The sequence below is a fragment of the Ogataea angusta genome, assembly GCF_019207475.1.
Source record: "Ogataea angusta isolate 61-244 chromosome Unknown 61-244_NODE_8_length_553539_cov_90.782090, whole genome shotgun sequence".
NCBI classification, from domain to species: Eukaryota; Fungi; Ascomycota; class Pichiomycetes; order Pichiales; family Pichiaceae; genus Ogataea; species Ogataea angusta.
This window is the reverse complement of record NW_025065222.1, coordinates 535,201-553,539: the sequence shown is the minus strand read 5'-3', so window position 1 is coordinate 553,539 and position 18,339 is coordinate 535,201. Positions and strand designations below refer to the sequence as shown.

The following is an 18,339-nucleotide window of genomic DNA, read 5'->3' as shown; positions in this document are numbered from 1 at the left end:
GCCGTCGGTGTCATCAAGTCTGTTGACAAGACTGCTGCTGGTGCCGGAAAGGTCACCAAGGCTGCTCAAAAGGCTGCCAAGAAATAAGTAAGCTAACTTTGAGTATTTTCATGTTCAGCGAGCTATATAGTTCCAATGCTTAGTTTGGTCTTTGTCAAGAGCTCATTGCCGATGAAAATTTGTAGATTTAAAGTTGCCCAAAATTACATAGCTGTTCGCTTGTCGCCATTATATCAGCAGATCCCAAACATTATAAGCAATTACTAGGTATTTGTCCCAAACCTCTGGCAGAGTTAATATTGTCGAGAATAGTCTTGTTAGTGCGGTTGTTAGTCTTTGATCCCAATGGCAGACTGGTGGCCGAGGAACTCGAAGAGGCAGAGGAATTTGAATTTACTGTTTTCGGGGGTTCGTTGATATTATCATCGCAAGAAAATGATGATTGTATTTTTCTAGGGGCTGTAGGCACCACCGAATATGCACGCTCCCTGAATGAAATACCAACTTGCCTCATCCTTTTGCTGTTTTGTAAATTTTTTGGATCTAGTTCGATGAACCAATTTGTCTTTTCGTCAAACTCATATATATGGTAATCCACGCCAAATGGTTTAGGCTCAAACATGTAGACTGTATGCAAAGGCACATCTAAGTCTCCCACAGAGTTTTTGTTTAGGTTCAAAAAGTATGCAATCAAAACCCTCGCAACAACCCGGTGTGTAATAATCAGTATGTGATTGGTAGTCCTTTCGAGCTCGGTTATCAGGGGTTTGAGCCGTGCAATCACATCCAAATATGATTCGCCACCGACTCCGGGATACCTATAGGCCATTTTGTTTTCCAACCTAGACTTAAATTCGTCTGGAAAACGCCTTTGAATTTCTTCATATGTCATGCCGTCAAACTTGCCGCTTCCCAGCTCGTCTAGCATACGCATTTCTTTGATATCATAAAAATCGTCCGAGAAATACTTAGCCGTTTGTACGCTGCGACGTAGCATTGACGTGAAAACCGAAAATGAAGGCTCCTCAGGTGTGGTTTTCTTGAGTTGAGAGTTGGATATTAGACTGGCATTCCTTACATTGAATCCTTTTAACTGATTTTCTCTAAACTGACGCTTCTTGAAGTCCATGAATTTTGCCAGGGCTTTAGCAAAAGCATGTCCTCTCGGAGTTAGGTTTGAATCCCCACCAATTCTCCCTTTCACATTATCCTCTGATTCCCCATGTCTTGTGATGAATATTTGTCTAGGATTGAGATTGAAATTCAAGAAATAGTAAATGATTTGTGACGCCAGAAATCCCCGTATATTACACGCAATAACCTTGCGGCCCACATCGATCATCTTGACGTATTGAAAGTTTCTATTCTGCTCTTCCTCTTCATCAATAGTTTCATACGCGAGTTCGTAGTTTTTCAATCTTCCAAGAAAGTCTTTGATTGCAAGTTCGGGGTTCATATTCCGGTAATCAGGTCCTTGTAATTTGAGCTGAATATTATCCTCCAGTATTGTCCTGTCATTACAGATACTCTCTAAAAATAGAACTTTGAGTTGTCCTTTGCTTTTCTCCATGATCATATCAAGGACATTCTTGCGCCTTAGCTTAGTTGAATTCGTGGCATCAAAAACTCCAACACATCCGTCTCCCTCCAAAAGATAATGTAGTAAATTGTCCAAGGTTTCTTTGGCCCACTGCTCTCTCAGAATGATGTTGGATTTGTTATCAGGGGAAAAGAAACTTGCGTCGTGTAAAGTGCCAGCCTTCTTGTCGGGTAAGGGTGAGTTTTCTGGTCCTAAATTAGCAGCCTTTGCTCTTCGTGTAGATCCAACGTTAAAGATTTTGGCGTTGATCTGAAGCCAGTTCAAGTATCTGACCAACTTGTTGCTAAGATAGGACTTGCCTCTGGCCGGTAATCCAATCATGACCACCACAACCCTTTCACTTGTATTAACGATTGTTCCATCCGGGGATATCTTTGACTTAGTCTGGCCAGGGATATCAAGAGTCGTTTTGGTAGGCTTGTATGAGCTAGATCCTATTTTATAGGGTTCTATCTTTAGACTGCGATCAATACTGCATTTTGTAGTGTCATCAATCGTGTTTTTGTTGGTTATATCATCCTCATCTTCACTCAAATCGAGAGGAGACATTGCCATGCCTGCACGAGGTGAGGCGGTACCACTAACTATAGGGGTATCATTTAATGGTCTTTTGTTAAATTCAGTAATAAGGTTAGGCCCTACTCCTTTTGAGCTTTGTGCAAGATCATATCTCTGAAGTTTTTGATTTAGCAAGTCCAGTTCAGGGTTACTTTGATCATCCGCTCGAGTAAAGCTGTCGCCATTTTCCTCCTCATCACTGATTAGTGCTGATTCTTTCTCATTAGTCTCAAAATTTGAGTTGTCTTCCATATTTGATAAGATTCTGTCATTTTTAGATGGGAGAAATAAAGGCGAGGTGGAGCGGTTGCCTGCCATACTAACGCCAGTGAGTCAATTAAATATAGTATCTTTAACTATCTGAATCAGCCTTGTGTATCTCTTTGCCCTTGAGATTTTTTATCTATGGCTAGATTATTAACAGATTGTGGAAGAAAAGGGGTAAGTGAGGCGATTATTATTGAATTGAGTTTGCCCGCGAACTCAAATCGACTTTTTTTTAATTATAGATATTTTCGGACCCCAGTCGAACGTAAGAAATCGCTTTCGATATTTAATTGTTAGGATTCGTTTGCCTATCAGTCTAAAAGCCTCAAAACATACTCAACAGTTGTGAATGTTGCGGCACTACAAGGTATTGCTCTTAGCAGGGTAGGGCCGATTCCTTTCCAAAAGCCTAAAGGTCCTTCGTGTCTCATAATGTGCTTAGCGACTTCGACAACAGAGCCCTTGTACCGCGAGGTCCTTCCGAATCCGTCACTTTGTAGCCGACTCTTCACAACATCTAATGGATAAGAGCTAATCCACAAAGCATCCCCAGCAACAGCGCCGCAAACAAGAAGTTCCATTGTTGAAATGTTGTGACGTTCAGTTTTATGGAATTGGATGAATTTGCTGATCAGAAACTCGTACGTCAGGAACCAAACACCATACGCTTGTGCTTCTCGCAAAAAGGTCACCATGCTCCCTCTGAAAATCCCTTTTAATAGGCCAGCTTGTTTGTAAATTTTTGATATCGCATCTCTGGGGCCATTGTACAGTTTTAGATTGTCTTTTTGCACCTGTAACAAAATCCTGATTTGCTCAACAGGGGAGGTTATTGGAGCGTTGACAATGCCAGCAAATGCTCCAGCAACATAGAATTGCCCCAAAGTCAAGTCGTGCTGTTTGGGATTATGTTTCAATATTTGTCTTTTTGCCTCATGAAAACCGTAAAACTGAACAGAAACGCAAGCTCCAACTCCAATCAAAGGAGCTAAAGTTCCTTTATAAAATGCTTTCAAGCCTTCGTTTCTGAGGGTGTCAGAAAGTGCAGAAATGGGTGAGCTGTACTGTCCGGTCTGAACTCGAACCTTGATTAAATCAAATGGCTGACCGACTAAAACCTGTACTCCTCCACCAGCAAAACCTGCAAGCTTATCAGGTCAGTAAGGTCACTTGCTGCGAGGATATCAGCCTTACCGTATCTTTCACTTTACGAGACCAGCTATGGTCCACATTCGTGATTAGGTCGGACATTAAATACTTTGCTGTTCAAAAGAAGTAGCAGAGTTAGGTTTCTCAACTGTAATCTCGCTCAGTACCTACAAAGCTGCAAAATGATGAACGATCACGTGACAAACGGTCTCAAAATTACAGAAAAACATGAAAAGGTAAACAAACGTAGCTATAATGATTTCCCTTAGCTTGATGCAAGTTTGATCATTTTCGATCCCTGTCATGCAGCATTCTAGAGACAAGTTCGTCGAGAGGGCCATAATCCTTGGAAGTTAGAATTTGAAACTCAGAGCAAAATAACACAAAATGTTTCAGCGATGTATTCAAATGAGTTTGCAGCCCAAGCTCATTTATCTCATCAAAATGGTGGCAGTACATATGGGCGTAGACACGAAATAATCGTTTCATAATGGTTCGCACCAGGGACGGAAACTGTTTGGGAAATCCCACTCCCATTTTCGTTGGAAAGATACTATCATCATCCAGGAAACCTTGTATCCAGACCATAAGAGCTTCCACATAATCTGGAGCGGACATAGATGTTGGTTTGTTGCTATTCCTGTTCATTGGGTCTTGCCACAAATATTCATACTCTTGGGTAGCTATCATTCGAGGACAAGTGACTGGTGAGCAAAACTCGGTGATTGTTCCGTATAGCATATTGACCTGGTTGTAGAAGTCAACAACATGTACGGCCAACCATTCGTTAAGATCTTCGTCTCGTGGTAGTTTGACGGCTTGTGCCAAGGCAGATCCTGATCCAAGGGTTTGCTCGGCATATGAGCGTATTTCTTTGTGATTTGAAACTTGATGCTGGGTCTGCTGCGGCTGGGACACATAGCTAGCTGGCTGAGCTTTTATTTTTGCCGCGTTTGGAGAAGACGAACCACTCTCGGGATTTCTTCTGAATACTCTACCGGACCTTATCGTAGGAATATTCGAGGAATTAAAGTGATTGTGAATAAAAGACATCTGGAGTCAAATGTGATGTGATGTGGGCGGAATCACCGGATTTAAATGAAAGAAACAACTAGATATCGTTTTTGACTCTGCGCCAAATGACAAGATAAATTAGCCTGTTTACTTTTTCCCAAAAAAACAAAAAATCTCAGTAGAATTTACAGAATGCGGCAATCAAACCAACAAAACAATATAAATATTTAAAAACCAATTGTGTCGAGTGGTGCAAGGGTGCATGATTTTTGAGCGAAAGTCTGGTCGATTTGAGATTCATCACTTGGTTTCTCTACAAATAAACATTTAAACTGGAAAACTTAGCATTATGTCAGATTTGATCAAAGTCACACAGTGTGATGTAGAAGATGCTCATGCAAATTGCGAACAAGAAGCGATATATAGAGATCTGATATCCGAAGCTAGATATCAACGGGATCCCGAGACTGGAAAGATTCTTAGACCTTGGAGGTTTGAAGTTGTTCAGGGCTTCTTCAAGCAATCAGATGAATCCACCGATGAATTGAGCTTTGACCTAGTGAAAGAGAACTTTGGGCTGGCTTTGAGCTCTTGGACTGCGCTCAAAAACAAACTCGATGAATTGAATCTTAACAGAAACCCGCATGAGTCATACAAGCTTCTTATATGTGCCCGGCATGGTCAGGGTTATCACAACCAAGCAGTGTCGATCTTTGGGATTGAAGAGTGGAATAATCACTGGTCTCATTGCACGGGGACCACTTTACCAGATGGAAGAGAGATTGTATGGGGACCAGACCCAATGTTAACACCCTTAGGTGAAAAACAGGCAGACGAATTGAATAGAGCATGGAGAAGACAAATTGAGGAAGGGGCACCAATTCCAACCAGATACTTTAGCTCTCCATTTACCCGATCTTGCATGACACTGGTTCGCACTTGGAAAGGCATTTCTCTCTGTGAAGAAAATGAAGATCAGGATACACTTCTCTCTTCCAAAAGACATTTGCCTATCATCACGGAAAATCTGAGAGAAACCATAGGCTCTCATTTGTGTGATAAGAGGTCTTCAAAAGAAATCATTGCTCAAAGATTTTCTAGATTTGGCTTCACTTTTGAAAGAGGATTTGAGGAAGAAGACATTTATTATAGAGACGACTGGAGAGAATCTTTGAGCGAACAGAGCCTTCGAGCTGATGCGTTTTTGCAAGATGTATTTGAAAATTATCCTGACGATATATATATCAGTTCAACTTCACATGCCGGGGAAATTCGTGCTATTATCACAGCCCTGGGCCATAGAAAGTTTGCAATTCCCACAGCGGGTACTATACCCATAGTCATCAAAGGAACTCGAATCCAAAAAGATTCGATTGCTTGAAAGAAAAGAATAGAAGAGTTTGTTTCTCAAATATGTAGCTTCCAAAATGTCTTCCATCTTGCTTTGGAAGGTATCAATTTTCAGTCTTCGGATGATTTACGCTGAGAATCAAGTACAAACGACTCACGTCAAACAAACCATCCTATTTTCCCAATAACTCATTGACCGACTGCAGACTGCTTTCAGCAAAGTATTTGACATCAGTATCTTCGTCTGAACAAAGGAGCTCAAGTGTAGGTTTAATCTTGCTTACAACGAACTCACGATTGATTGAAATCACCTTCTGCGCCAAAACAAGCAACGACTTGGCGACATTGAACCTGATATTCGGCACATGATCATCTTTTAGTTCATCAATAAGTGGATAAAGTTCTGAAACAACCGTGTCGCTTGACACGACTGGAATCAGCTTTGTGTAGGCAAATAAACATGTGATTCTGCATATGAAATTCTCAAAATCCTTGGTTTGTTTCTTAGTTTCAATTCTCTTGATCAGTTCCTCTTTACACCATTCTTCACCAAAATTTTTTGTCAAACTTTGTAGATTTATAACTGCCGCTTCCCTGATAGAGTAAACTGGATCCCATAACCACTCCATACAAAGTTGCCCTAAAGCTTCATCAAAAAAAGCAACCCCGAGTTGTTCAGCCAAAAGAGGAATTTGTTCAATGATAGCTAGCCTGACTCTCCATAGTTTATCGTTGGCCAATGCCGTGATGGCTGGTAGTAGGGATTCCGACAAGAGCTGTATACCTATGACCTCGTTAACAAGCTGAAGATTAGAAATGATATTCAGTCTGACTTCACTGTAGTCATCTTTGAGCATCTCAACAAAGATTGGCAGCAAGTGGTCTATAGTAGCATCTTTGCCTAAAATAGGGGCTAATCCTGTAACTTCGCTTGCTAACGCGCTTCTCACCGTTTCTGATTCATCCATACTGAGCTGAGAAACAACAGGAACAATGCTCCTCAGCACAATGGAGCGGTCGCAAGTGTTGGCTAATTTACAAACACCAGGAAGCTGTTTTGCAATCGCTTTTCTAACCTCAGCTTCATTGTCTTTCATCAGGGAAATCAAGTTTGAAACTAACTTTATCGTGTACTGCGCATCATTGAAACTAGTCACCAATTTCTCGAATCTATCTGCAACCATGTATCTGACTCTCCAGCTAGGGTCACTGGCTAGTGTAATCAGGCTTTTGAAGAGATCCTCATTGTGAGACGTTTCATTTATCTCGCTCAAAAATTCTAGGATAGCTATCAACACATCAACTGATAAAAATTTCACAGAATCTTGATTGTCGTTCACCAAAGATTCATACATGGAAGTGATAAGGTCCCAGTGAAACTCATTAATGTTCTCCGGCGACTTGAAATGTTTCGCCAAAATATCAATCAGTCTAGGCAGATGCGATGCTGCAGCCTTCCTCACCATAGGAGAATCATCTTGAATCAGCTCGTGATAAAGATTTAGTAATTCTAGTCTAGTTTCGGAAGGGACTTTCACAATAACACTTTTGAAAAGACCAGTTGCGGCTATATGTAAGGAGAACCATCTTTCCTTCGCTAACCTCTGGATCAATGGGATAAAGTCCTGTAAAACTTGAGCTTCATCCAATTCCTCACTGATTGAATTCAAGGAGTCGACTGCTTTGTCTCTGACTATTGGCTCCTCACATGCAGCAATTTTTTCAAGGACAGGCATCAGTATAATGGCATGTTCGCGGCCTCCGACATATGGTACAAACTTTCCCAACTCTTCCGCAGCAACAGCAATGACTTCATCTTCGTCCTCTGGGATAACATCATCCAAAAATGGAATCAGCTCTTTACGAGTCCTCTCTTGTCCTAGTGCAATGGCAATCGTATCCAATCGTCTCATAGCCTGCACTCTGCTGGCAACGTCATCATGCCTAAGCTCATCCATTAATAAGGCAATTGGGTAGAGCTCTTCTGATGTAGGCTTAAGAGTTTCGTGATTTGTTGAGTCCATGGTTCCACAAATTGAGTAAAGCTTTCGTGTTTTTTTTTTTTTCAAACTTTGATTTTGGCAGGTATGAAACCTTTACAGCTTGGGATGTAGAGTTTGATGTCAGATGTTAGGATACACAATGAATCTTCAATTTTGATTGTAAAGGAAAATTAATTGAAAACAGGATTAAACTTATCGTTGAGGTTATTTCAAGGCAACCCAAACTTGCTTAGTGTATGTCGGAATGTAATGAGAGAAATCTTATGTTACGGTGTACAGGTGTGAAAGAATGCTTTTGAAACTAAAAATCTCACTAAAGATAAGTGATTTTCAGGGCCATTCCCAGCGTCTGTTTGACTTTGATAAAAAGCCATAACAATCGACCTCTAATCTGGGAATACTTCTGACTGGAAAGTATAATGACACCTAAAATAAACGTTAGAAAGGTTCCACGGATGAACACTCTCTTGAAATTGCGTAACCCATGTCCATGCATCGATAGTGCACTCTTCAAAAATCGATATATAACATTTCTCTCATTTGCAGTCATATGAGATTCATCATCGAGAGGCTGTTCAATCCTTTTACCACGTCTTTTCTTACGAGCCTTGGGCCTTTCCTCATCAAACTCAGTTGATGATGCTACCTTTTTGATGCCCGCCTTGTTAGTGAATACCACTTCATTCAGTATCGAAAGACAGTGATCTTTTCGGTAATCGTCTTCAGCAAAGATCCGCCTTATGAGCTTCTCAGATTTCCTAAAATCATTAAATTTTGGGAGAATATGTAAAAGGTAAAACTCGGCAATTCTTGTCATTCCTGGCGACCTCACTGTTTGCTTCATTTCGTGTGAGAACACACCATTGAAATTCAGGTACATTTCCAGTTGGGCTCTCAGTTCAATCAAAGGAAATCCGTTTGAAAGTTCGACTATGAAGCACAGAAGTAATAAATCAGGATCTATGCAATCGTATTCGTCATGGTATATATTTCGAATTTGAATGAATAACTCCCCTCGCTGAAGCCGTTTGGAGTATTTGGAATTCAAGGGATCTTGAGAGTTTCCAATCTCTCGTTTAAGTTTCAAATCAATTAGCGACAGATACAGTTTGTATATTTTCACGAGAAGCGGCTTTTCGATCCCAGTCCTACCATTGTTTGTTTCAGGTAGACTGTCCACGATCGGGGCGATCAGCAACCAGGCTTTGTCAAAGTTTCGATTGAGATATAATTTAATAGCTAGTTCATATTGTTTGCGGTAATTGTGATTATCACTAGTGTACTGAGACTGCACAGCATCAGTCGCTAGGTTGTCTGATTTTGATTTCCTATCCAATAGTCGTGATCCGTTAACCGTAATCTGAGACATTTGGTTACAAGCAGCTTCGAAAGAATTACTTTTCTTCTTGATTGTACCTTCAGTAAACTTTAGGCTAACTAGTGTCTGATTTTAAATAATTTTGCTAGTCAAAATCGAATTAGAGAGTACATACATATCAATAAGAGTCTGAACAAAAATTTATGATGCTCAAGAGTAATTTGGAAAACTTGCTTGATTGGTCCAAGTCACATGGTGCGTACTTTGAAAACGTTGAGTTTGCTTTCGATAAAGATAGAGGCGTCTACGGTATTTTGAAACATGAAGTCAACCTCGATGAGCCTCTCATTATAGTACCTGAAGCTCTTTTCATTACTCCAGAAATGGCGACCAAAGTTTTTGGCCTTGACGAACCCGTCGAGGCTCTCAGCTTACTGCTATTAGCAAAGCTCAAATTTGACAGGAAAGAGACGCTGATTAACGGTTACAGCCTGTCAAAAATGTTTGAGCCATACATCGCATTTCTTCCGAATTCCTGCTCAGAAATTGGGCTTCCGCTTTTCTGGACTGATCGTGAGCAAGAACTGCTAAAAGGTACAGATGCCTACCCAAGATTAGAGCAAAAACGAAAAGAGCTTCACAAAGAATGGAGTTCTCTCATGTCACTGTTAGATGAACATAACAAACTGGATTTAGTCACGAAAGAAACCACGCAAGGCAAGGGAATTGTGTCATGGAAGAGCTTTGAAGCATATGCATGGGCACACTCTATTTATTGTACGAGAGCCTTTCCCAATTTTTTGCGTGAACAGAGTGAGAGAAATCTCAATATAGGTTTCTTATGCCCTATAGTTGACCTTCTTAACCATAAAAACGGTGAGAAAGTTACCTGGACTTGCGCGGATAACAGTTTTGTGTTCAGAGCCTCACCTAAATGTATCAGGCGTGGAGAAGAGGTTTACAATAATTATGGCGACAAATCTAATACTGAATTGCTTCTCAATTATGGGTTTGTACTCGACGACAACGAGTCGGAAACGACAGCGTTAACATTGAAGGTTGAGGAAAAAGTAATTGAAGCGGGGATCAATTTTGGCCTCAAATTGCCTTTGGGTGCGTCCGCCAATGGCATCAGTTTCAACATTTCACTCGCCACTCCTCTTCCGAATGAGTTGTTACGATTTATGGGTTTCTTGCATCAGCTAAAAAGCGAAAAAAATCAGTATACTTTGAGGATGCACCTTGAAGGAATATCGAAGCTAAGAGACATTCTAGTTTCTCGTATAGCCACTTTTAAAACCTGGAAAGCTGAGGAGCATGCCAATACCAATAAAAAGGTCATAGAACTCGTCAAAAGATATCGATCCTCCCAGAAATCACTATTTCAAAGAGCGTGTCAGTCATGTGATTCCACAGAAAAATCATTGATACAAAAATACAAACCACTTACACTGCAAAGAGCTCTCAAATCAGACTCTGAATTCGAGAAGTGCCTGACCCTCATTTTTGGAACTAACAAAGTCAACGAAATCGAAAAGAAAGGCCTCTCAGACCAAGTTTTATTATTATTCATAGTAAGATGCAAAAATCGGGAACTCTCCAGAGATTCTCCGCTGCGATTCATCCGTGAAACGTATGAGAATGTCAGCACAACTATCGAGATAACCAGGGAAGACGTTGTGGAATACTCTGATCTTTATCACTCACTTTTCCCTTATCTCAGCCAGAAAATCCCTGAAGTATTTGCAGCCGGGGATTATAGTGCCAAATCCATGATCATTGCGGGCACGGTGGTAGACAGAATTGTGTTCAAAAGGAATGTGAACGGGGAGCTCTACCTACTACAAAAGATTATATTGGACTAAACTGTCCTATTTTCTGCATGATGATTTCTGCCAACTCTTGAGCTGGTACGTGGATATAGAAAAATTATAAGCTTTTACTCATTACCCTTTGCCATATATTTTTTTTAGACGTTAGGCCATGACTAGCGCAACAAGTAATAATACTGCTCGGATACCTACATCTCACACATTATGGTCACCGTATGACACTGTGAGAGACGCGGCCGAAAGTTTAGGTATTTCAAGTCAACTAACTGAGGACGTGGCAAAGAATTTGGCCATGGACGTCGAGTACCGTATTCATGAAATCTTGGAGCAAGCATTGAAATTCATGAGGCATGGCAAAAGGAAGATACTCACAGTATCGGATGTTGACAGAGCTATGAAAGTTTTAAATCTAGAACCATTGTACGGCTATGACGTTTCGAGACCTCTTGTGTTCAAAGAAGCAATGGTTGGTCCTGGTCAAACACTGTATTATGTTGACGATGACGACGTGGAATTTGAAAAACTTATCAATCAGTCACTTCCTAAAGTTCCGAGATTTACATCATTCACTGCCCATTGGCTTGCAATTGAGGGTGTGCAGCCAACAATCCCTCAAAACCCAAACCCTGGCGAGATCAAACAACTACCCCCTAATCAAAGGGGTTCGGTTGATAACATACTGAGTCTGAACAATGATGATATTTCTTTGTCTACCAACCCTTCTAACGGATTAACAACAGTTGAGCAAAACTCACAAGGAAGAAAGAAAGATCTTGATGTGAAACCTCTTGTCAAACATATGCTCTCTAAAGAGCTTCAGCTGTACTTTGACAAAGCTGTTGCTGCACTACTTGATGAGACCAATGAAAGCCTTCGTGCGGCTGCTTTGGAATCATTAGAAGCTGATCCTGGACTACACCAACTTGTCCCCTATTTCATTCAATTCGTCGCCGAAACAATTACACATAATTTGAAAAACCCAACGACCTTGACAACAATGTTAATGGTGATATACTCTCTACTATCCAACAAATCTATATTTCTTGACCCATACATTCACGCTATAATGCCGTGCATACTCACTCTTCTCCTTGCCAAAAATTTAGGAACACGGTCAGAATCAGAAGATGATAGAGAACAGTTCAGAATTAGGGAGCTGGCTGCTTCTCTTCTCCAGAGAATCATCCGAGAATATGGATCCTCCTACACAACTCTTAAACCCAGAATAACGAGAACTCTTTTGAGGGCATTCCTTAGCAGCGCCACGAAGAATTCAGTTGGAACGCAGTTTGGTGCAATGAAGGGCATGAAATCTTTGGGGAAAGAAGTGATTCGAATCATCATGGTTGGGAATCTCAAGAGTTGGTCCACCTCCATTTTAGAAGGCCTTGATGAAAATTCTACTAGCTATAGAATACTTACTGAAAATGTGATGGATTGCCTCAGTACGATGACCGACGATGGCAAGCTTAGCAAGCCATCGACAATCGAAAGTCACAATGCGAGCAACCCCCACGGCCTAGGGGATGACGAATTGCAGAAACTGAGGGAGCGTATAGGTGATATTCTCGCTAGGGAGGTCGCTTCCCAACCTAACGCACAAGAGATATACGGCGGGATATTTTTCGGGGAATCATGAGGTGGTGGTAAGACCTAATCAAGCCTGAAATAACTTTGAATCATACCTTTTGGCACAGAATTACCGAGCTCAGCTGAAGGTCAACTTTCTTTTAGTAGTACAGTGCTCGTTGGCACTTGAGATTTCTGATTGGCGTTGCAAGCTAGATTTGTGTTTTGTTAATGAGTGAGGCAGAGGAGGGCCTAATTCGGGCAATAGACATGGTGCAAAGCTGTCACGTATTTCGTTTGCAAAGATGCCCCTTGATGTTTCAGCGCATTTCGAGGGTGAAGCTGTGGACAGATTTTCAATAGTTTGTATGATGTTTTCGTTTTCCTGTGCATTAATTTTCAGGGGGGTACCACTGACGTAAGTATCGGAAATCTTGTTAGTGTGTATTGGAGAGATATCATTCATAGTTGTCTTGAGGTCACAGGGAGATGCATAAACTTCCAGGGAAGCATGTGGTTTTTTCACAGGTGTGGCTTCCACCTCTGTATACGAGTTAGTTTGCACTTCCGTATTGTCATAATGTTTTGAAGGTATGTGTCGTTTTCTATGACTGAAAATTGCAGACTTCTCGAATGTGGATATTCTGCTGATGCGCGTCTTACTTGAATTTGATGCAGTTTGCAACAGAGGCTGTGATTCAATTCCAGTTTGCGAAGTGGACAATTGTTGAGTGATTGAAGTACTTTTGATCATATCAAATGTCTTCTTTGATAGGTTTTGCGTCATTCCTAAATTGGATGCTTTACGTTTTAGCTTCAAATCGGAAAACTCTAATGAGTTACCAAGAATTGATGTGTCCGAACGATTGGCGCTTTTGGGTTTCGGCGGTGGAGAGTGAATGGTCTTCAAATGCCCTTCATGAGAGTATCTTGATTTCTTAGAGACTGAAGGTCCTTTGGATTTATTTAGTAGCTCTCTGACTAGCTTTGGATGTGACTTTTGAAAAAATGGAGCAACAGAATTCACTAAGAACCTATAGGTTGAATCATCCTCAATCGATGATAGTCCAATTATCGCATCGTGAACGCATAATTTATCCATCAAAGCGTTGATGTTTGTCATTAGGAGATCCGAAGTAAGTTCATTGCTTGAGTCATCTTGAAATTTTCTTAGGTCCGTCGTAAATCTTGCGTGAACAGGGATCGCGGTTCCAATTAACGTCGGTATCAGTCTTTTTTTGCGACCCACCAAAGATCGTTTTGTATATACAACGCCCAATTTCCTGATTGTTGGCTTTTGATGGTACTTTCCGCCATCCAGCAGCCTTAGCAGTTCCAAGTTAAGGATTACTTGTAGTTTGGCCTCTCTTAGTTTGAGATCTTCCAATGACGCTCGAAATTGTTCATCAGAATCGCCGCTGGAATTACGAAAAAAGTCAACACGATAGCTGAGTTCATCATCGTTTAGTAGGTTCAATGAGGATGTACATGATGATCGGGAAAACTCAAACCGCTGATTGAAGCTCGTCATTGAACGAATAATAAACGAAGAGATCGTCTCGCGAGCTAAATGAATATTTGAGTGGGATAGCACATGGACTCTTGGAAGGGCAGTTTTGGCAAAAAATTGTAGGGGAATTGTGCGCTGGTAAAGGGTTGAATAATACCTTTCTGCCAGGAACGCATGGGGATCAATTTGGGAAAGTTTTGAAGGGGAACTAAAACTTGCTGATAGTTTGATGTTCGGAGGACTCATGCGTAAAGAGAGGCGACAACTGGAACTCTTGATTGCCAAACCGCTCTTTTTGATTCTGGGGAAATCATAAGATGATGATGGGGCCTCTGATACCAAAGGATTGCCACCACGCATCTTTATCATGCTCTCACCTATGCGAGCACCATCTGCCAATTTATATAGTGTCCAAATATTATGCTGAGTTCCTGGGGACAAAATACCAAAGACCGGCCTTGAGGCTAAAAATTGATTTGACGAATGAATAACCACGAATGCGGAAGAATAACCGTTCCTTACCTTGAAGCAATCAAAGTCTTTTATCAGAGCTGCCCCCAATATCAAATCCGATGAGCTCTCTACTTTGAAAAAACCTAATCCCGCATTGACGCTAGTTATTGCGCAAATAACTTCCACTAGGGTCTCAGCCGAATTTATATCGGTGCCTTTCACAGGCCCAACTCGAAATCTAAACATTGACTGAGATATAGGAGGAGAGGAAGAAAGCTCCATCCCTAAACTCACAAATTCTTTTTGAGATGATGAAAAAGATAGCTGACTTTTTACGCGTTGCCTAGCTGGAAAAAAATATGTGAATCAAATATATGATTTAATATTAATTAAGGGTGTTTCAAATCCATAATGCTGGTTTTACCATTCGACTAGATTATATTTTTCCGGCATTTGATTATTGGACACCCACTTCTATTCAGCAGAGCTTTCGGTAATCAGTGCTTTTTGCAATCCAGCTAAAATCCTAGATAATATCTCAGTATTATAAGTGGTGTCATATTCACTACTAAAATATATTATTCTATACAGTTTTAGTTAACAGTGGGGGCAGCAATTAGTGCGTAGTGTACTGGCGTCGTAATACCAACCGAAAAGCTTCAAGGGGCAAGACACTCTCAGTTGCATGAATGATTGGGTTTTCAGACGACGGAAAACCTTCTTTCCAAATTCTTATCTGAACCTTGAAGTGTAAGAGAGACTTGTCTAACTGGAAGAACTCGACATCAACCCAACAGTCTACAGGTAATCAAAGGATCCAAGCCGATTCGACAGCCTTATACTGTAGCAAGAATAGTTGCAGTTGTGGCTCGTTGAAACCGAGCAAGTCACGGATCTAGCTTGAGTGAAAAATTAGTACCCTTATTGAGGTTTTCAACCACTCTCCCAATCTTTTTTTTAGAGTATGTAGACTTGTGGGTAGTGACTTCATCCCAGCAAATAACAGCCAGTAGTAGTTTGTTAAAGCCATACATAAGCACAAGTGACAATAAGTATAATTCATTGTACTTATTGCAAGTGAGCTTTTGACAACTACGAAGATCAAAAAAGTGTAGGTGCCTATATTTTTGTTAGTTCACATTCAGAGATAGTGGCCTTGTCCAGTGCAATTGATCATAGCTAGCAATTATTCTCCGTGACTATATTGGCCATCCAATCCTCCTAACAGGATAAAGACATCAATAGGCTTGCCATCATATAACGTGTTGGCTGGAAGATCAAAACTGAGTAAGCAACCATTGGAGCTGACCCAAACTATCAGCCTTGATTTTAAAGAAGCATAACAAAGTCGTACAACGCATTAAAAAAGCTGAGAGCTAACGCAAACCGTTCACTGAATTAGTGCCCTTGGCTGATGAATTCGAGAAAACTGGCCTTTGAAGGGACCCTCAACAGACGTGATCGGAAATTGGCAATTTCACTGGCCTGGATATGCACCAGCTCTCATGACTTTGTGTAATTTCAACGGAGAGTTTTCAAAGTGGTTATTATGTTTCCTATGGAACTTGTTTACAGAGAGGTTTACCGAGGTGGCATAAATATGTTCTTACTACCTTGTTGACACCTCCGTCTCACATTTCTTGCAATTTTTGGCTTTGAAATTCAATAGGTATGATAGTCCATGAAGCGCTTGCTCGAAGTTGAATGATTTTATTCAAATAGCAGCTCTAAGTCATTTTCGAAAACAAAGTGTATTCATTGTTCTCGATTATAGTTCTAGTGGAACTAAGCAATTACATAAAACGTAAAACCAACCCCGTCGATCGACGTCATTTTATGCACACGGTTTTTTTTTGATATATACTGAACAAATCGGCTTGAGAGTCGACCTTGATCTAAGATTGACAAATGGTACCCTTCAGACCTTTCCCGTTCACATCAAAAGCTGTATCAGTAAAGAAAATCAAGAAGCTTGTTGAAGGAAGATCTTACGGGTATTTCACTACTAATGATGCACTGGGCGCACTGGAAACTTCTCAATACCTTAATTTAAGAAATGATCTCAAGCTTTTATACAACACCACAATGAGGATGATTGAGAAGAAAGCCGTCAAAGCTGCCCGAATAAGAAGAAGCTATGACGAGATAGGAACAATTCCGCCAGTATTGCATCTGTCAAGAGACGAAAAGCCTTTAAACGAATCTGCAATTTGGTCCCATTTTTCTAATCTCAATTTGAGGGCGACACAGGAGGTCCCATACTCTTTACAGAATCTGTCCGGGGCCGGCAAAAACAGTTCAAAATTGCCGTCGATGCCGGGAGGTACAGCCTCAGCGATAGAATGGAATGAATTTATTCAAAAGCTAGTATCTTACAATAACTTGAATACTCATTTATCCCAAAACCGAATAGACCAGGCTATTGAGTCAGCACTCAATGCCGCGGGACACAAACTTACTCTTGCATCTTTCAACAAGATCTTACTCCATTTCTCTTGGAAATATGACTTGACGACTATGACGGAAATACTTCGCTCTCTGACCACAGTTTATGATTTAAAGCCCGACATCCAAACTTACAACATTTTTCTCGACACCATCCTGCGGTCTCGTGCGAAACATAGAGTCAGAAGATGCGTAACGATTTTGAAGATGATGAAACAGCAAGGTATAACTCCAAACAAGTATACCTGGAATATTATATGTGGAGGATTGAAAGATGTCCATGAAATCTTACATTTTCTTCGCCAATTCTACAAGTTTCAGATTCCCTTACTGTGTCAAAGAAATCTCGCAAAAGCTGGCATTCAATTCCCGATAATTAGAGAGATATTTGATCCGGCATCTAGAATTGACTACAATACCGCATATGATTTGCTGTCATTAGGTATCAAGGTTAAACTTTTGGAAGACGGCCAGTTAAGAGACGCACTCACTTACATGCGAAACGTTTGCAGTCAAAGCCAAAATAGTGATAATTCTGCATTTGTGCTGACTCCTAAATTCAACATCCTCAAGCTTTTCATGAATTACATTTTGTTTGAACTGCAAAATCTACCATATGCAATAGCATTCCTGCAGTATTTTGAAAACTCTTACCCGAATGTTATGGACTCGGATGATAACAGAAATCAGCTATATGCAATATTACTGACCTCAATGAAGCAATTCAAAGATTCGCCAATGTGGGAACCTTTAGTAAGATACTTCTTCCAGAGGACAATCGACGATCATGGAAGAACCATTTTACCTACAAGCACAATCATCCAACTCACAGAATTAGGAGAGCAAAAATTGAAAGATCAATCGCAAAGGGAAACCGCTGATACCTTCAATATAGCCGACAGTCCCACTTTGCTAGAAAGAACGACCATCAACAAAATCTTCAAGCAACTACGATGGCCTGGGTCTGCATACGGGGAACAGCCAATATGGGAGCTAGAAAGTAATGCCCCCTCATTTCGCCAAGCTTGCAAGATGTTGGGGTACTTTGGAAACACAAAAGTCGACGGCCCGGAGGAGAAAACTTCAAACACACAAAGGTTTGATATTTGGCACAGTTTCGAACTCCCTACAAGAGAGGCTTTTTATGATTCGCTACCATTTGACGTTGCAATGCCGGAAGGTTTTGACAATAGCGATAGCTAAATTTCGTTGCTTAGATGTCCCAATATCGAATAGAGAACGAATTAAAAGTAGCAAAATTGCCTTCAAGG

At 40.8% G+C, this 18,339-nt stretch overlaps 10 protein-coding genes across 10 annotated transcripts; 4 read left to right on the top strand and 6 right to left on the bottom strand.

The window, feature by feature from the left end:
- Positions 1-250: 250 nt before the first annotated feature.
- KL928_004157 (uncharacterized protein) lies at positions 251-2,410 on the bottom strand (the record flags this gene model as incomplete). The annotated part of the gene is made up of 1 exon (XM_043204824.1): positions 251-2,410. One exon carries the CDS (start codon positions 2,408-2,410, stop codon positions 251-253), a length of 2,160 nt encoding a protein of 719 aa, XP_043058851.1.
- A 326-nt stretch (positions 2,411-2,736) lies between these two features.
- Positions 2,737-3,676, bottom strand: KL928_004156 (uncharacterized protein; the record flags this gene model as incomplete). Its single annotated transcript, XM_043204823.1, has 2 exons — positions 2,737-3,498; positions 3,620-3,676. The coding sequence occupies 2 exons, from the start codon at positions 3,674-3,676 to the stop codon at positions 2,737-2,739; spliced, it is 819 nt and encodes a 272-aa protein (XP_043058850.1).
- Positions 3,677-3,859: 183 nt separating this feature from the next.
- KL928_004155 (uncharacterized protein) lies at positions 3,860-4,627 on the bottom strand (the record flags this gene model as incomplete). Its single annotated transcript, XM_043204822.1, has 1 exon — positions 3,860-4,627. The coding sequence occupies one exon, from the start codon at positions 4,625-4,627 to the stop codon at positions 3,860-3,862; it is 768 nt and encodes a 255-aa protein (XP_043058849.1).
- A 310-nt stretch (positions 4,628-4,937) lies between these two features.
- Positions 4,938-5,969, top strand: KL928_004154 (uncharacterized protein; the record flags this gene model as incomplete). The annotated part of the gene is made up of 1 exon (XM_043204821.1): positions 4,938-5,969. One exon carries the CDS (start codon positions 4,938-4,940, stop codon positions 5,967-5,969), a length of 1,032 nt encoding a protein of 343 aa, XP_043058848.1.
- Positions 5,970-6,111: 142 nt separating this feature from the next.
- On the bottom strand, positions 6,112-7,962 carry KL928_004153 (uncharacterized protein; the record flags this gene model as incomplete). The annotated part of the gene is made up of 1 exon (XM_043204820.1): positions 6,112-7,962. One exon carries the CDS (start codon positions 7,960-7,962, stop codon positions 6,112-6,114), a length of 1,851 nt encoding a protein of 616 aa, XP_043058847.1.
- A 292-nt stretch (positions 7,963-8,254) lies between these two features.
- Positions 8,255-9,310, bottom strand: KL928_004152 (uncharacterized protein; the record flags this gene model as incomplete). Its single annotated transcript, XM_043204819.1, has 1 exon — positions 8,255-9,310. One exon carries the CDS (start codon positions 9,308-9,310, stop codon positions 8,255-8,257), a length of 1,056 nt encoding a protein of 351 aa, XP_043058846.1.
- A 152-nt stretch (positions 9,311-9,462) lies between these two features.
- On the top strand, positions 9,463-11,124 carry KL928_004151 (uncharacterized protein; the record flags this gene model as incomplete). Its single annotated transcript, XM_043204818.1, has 1 exon — positions 9,463-11,124. One exon carries the CDS (start codon positions 9,463-9,465, stop codon positions 11,122-11,124), a length of 1,662 nt encoding a protein of 553 aa, XP_043058845.1.
- Positions 11,125-11,242: 118 nt separating this feature from the next.
- KL928_004150 (uncharacterized protein) lies at positions 11,243-12,730 on the top strand (the record flags this gene model as incomplete). The annotated part of the gene is made up of 1 exon (XM_043204817.1): positions 11,243-12,730. The coding sequence occupies one exon, from the start codon at positions 11,243-11,245 to the stop codon at positions 12,728-12,730; it is 1,488 nt and encodes a 495-aa protein (XP_043058844.1).
- A 69-nt stretch (positions 12,731-12,799) lies between these two features.
- Positions 12,800-14,869, bottom strand: KL928_004149 (uncharacterized protein; the record flags this gene model as incomplete). The annotated part of the gene is made up of 1 exon (XM_043204815.1): positions 12,800-14,869. One exon carries the CDS (start codon positions 14,867-14,869, stop codon positions 12,800-12,802), a length of 2,070 nt encoding a protein of 689 aa, XP_043058843.1.
- A 1,662-nt stretch (positions 14,870-16,531) lies between these two features.
- Positions 16,532-18,271, top strand: KL928_004148 (uncharacterized protein; the record flags this gene model as incomplete). Its single annotated transcript, XM_043204814.1, has 1 exon — positions 16,532-18,271. The coding sequence occupies one exon, from the start codon at positions 16,532-16,534 to the stop codon at positions 18,269-18,271; it is 1,740 nt and encodes a 579-aa protein (XP_043058842.1).
- Positions 18,272-18,339: the final 68 nt, after the last annotated feature.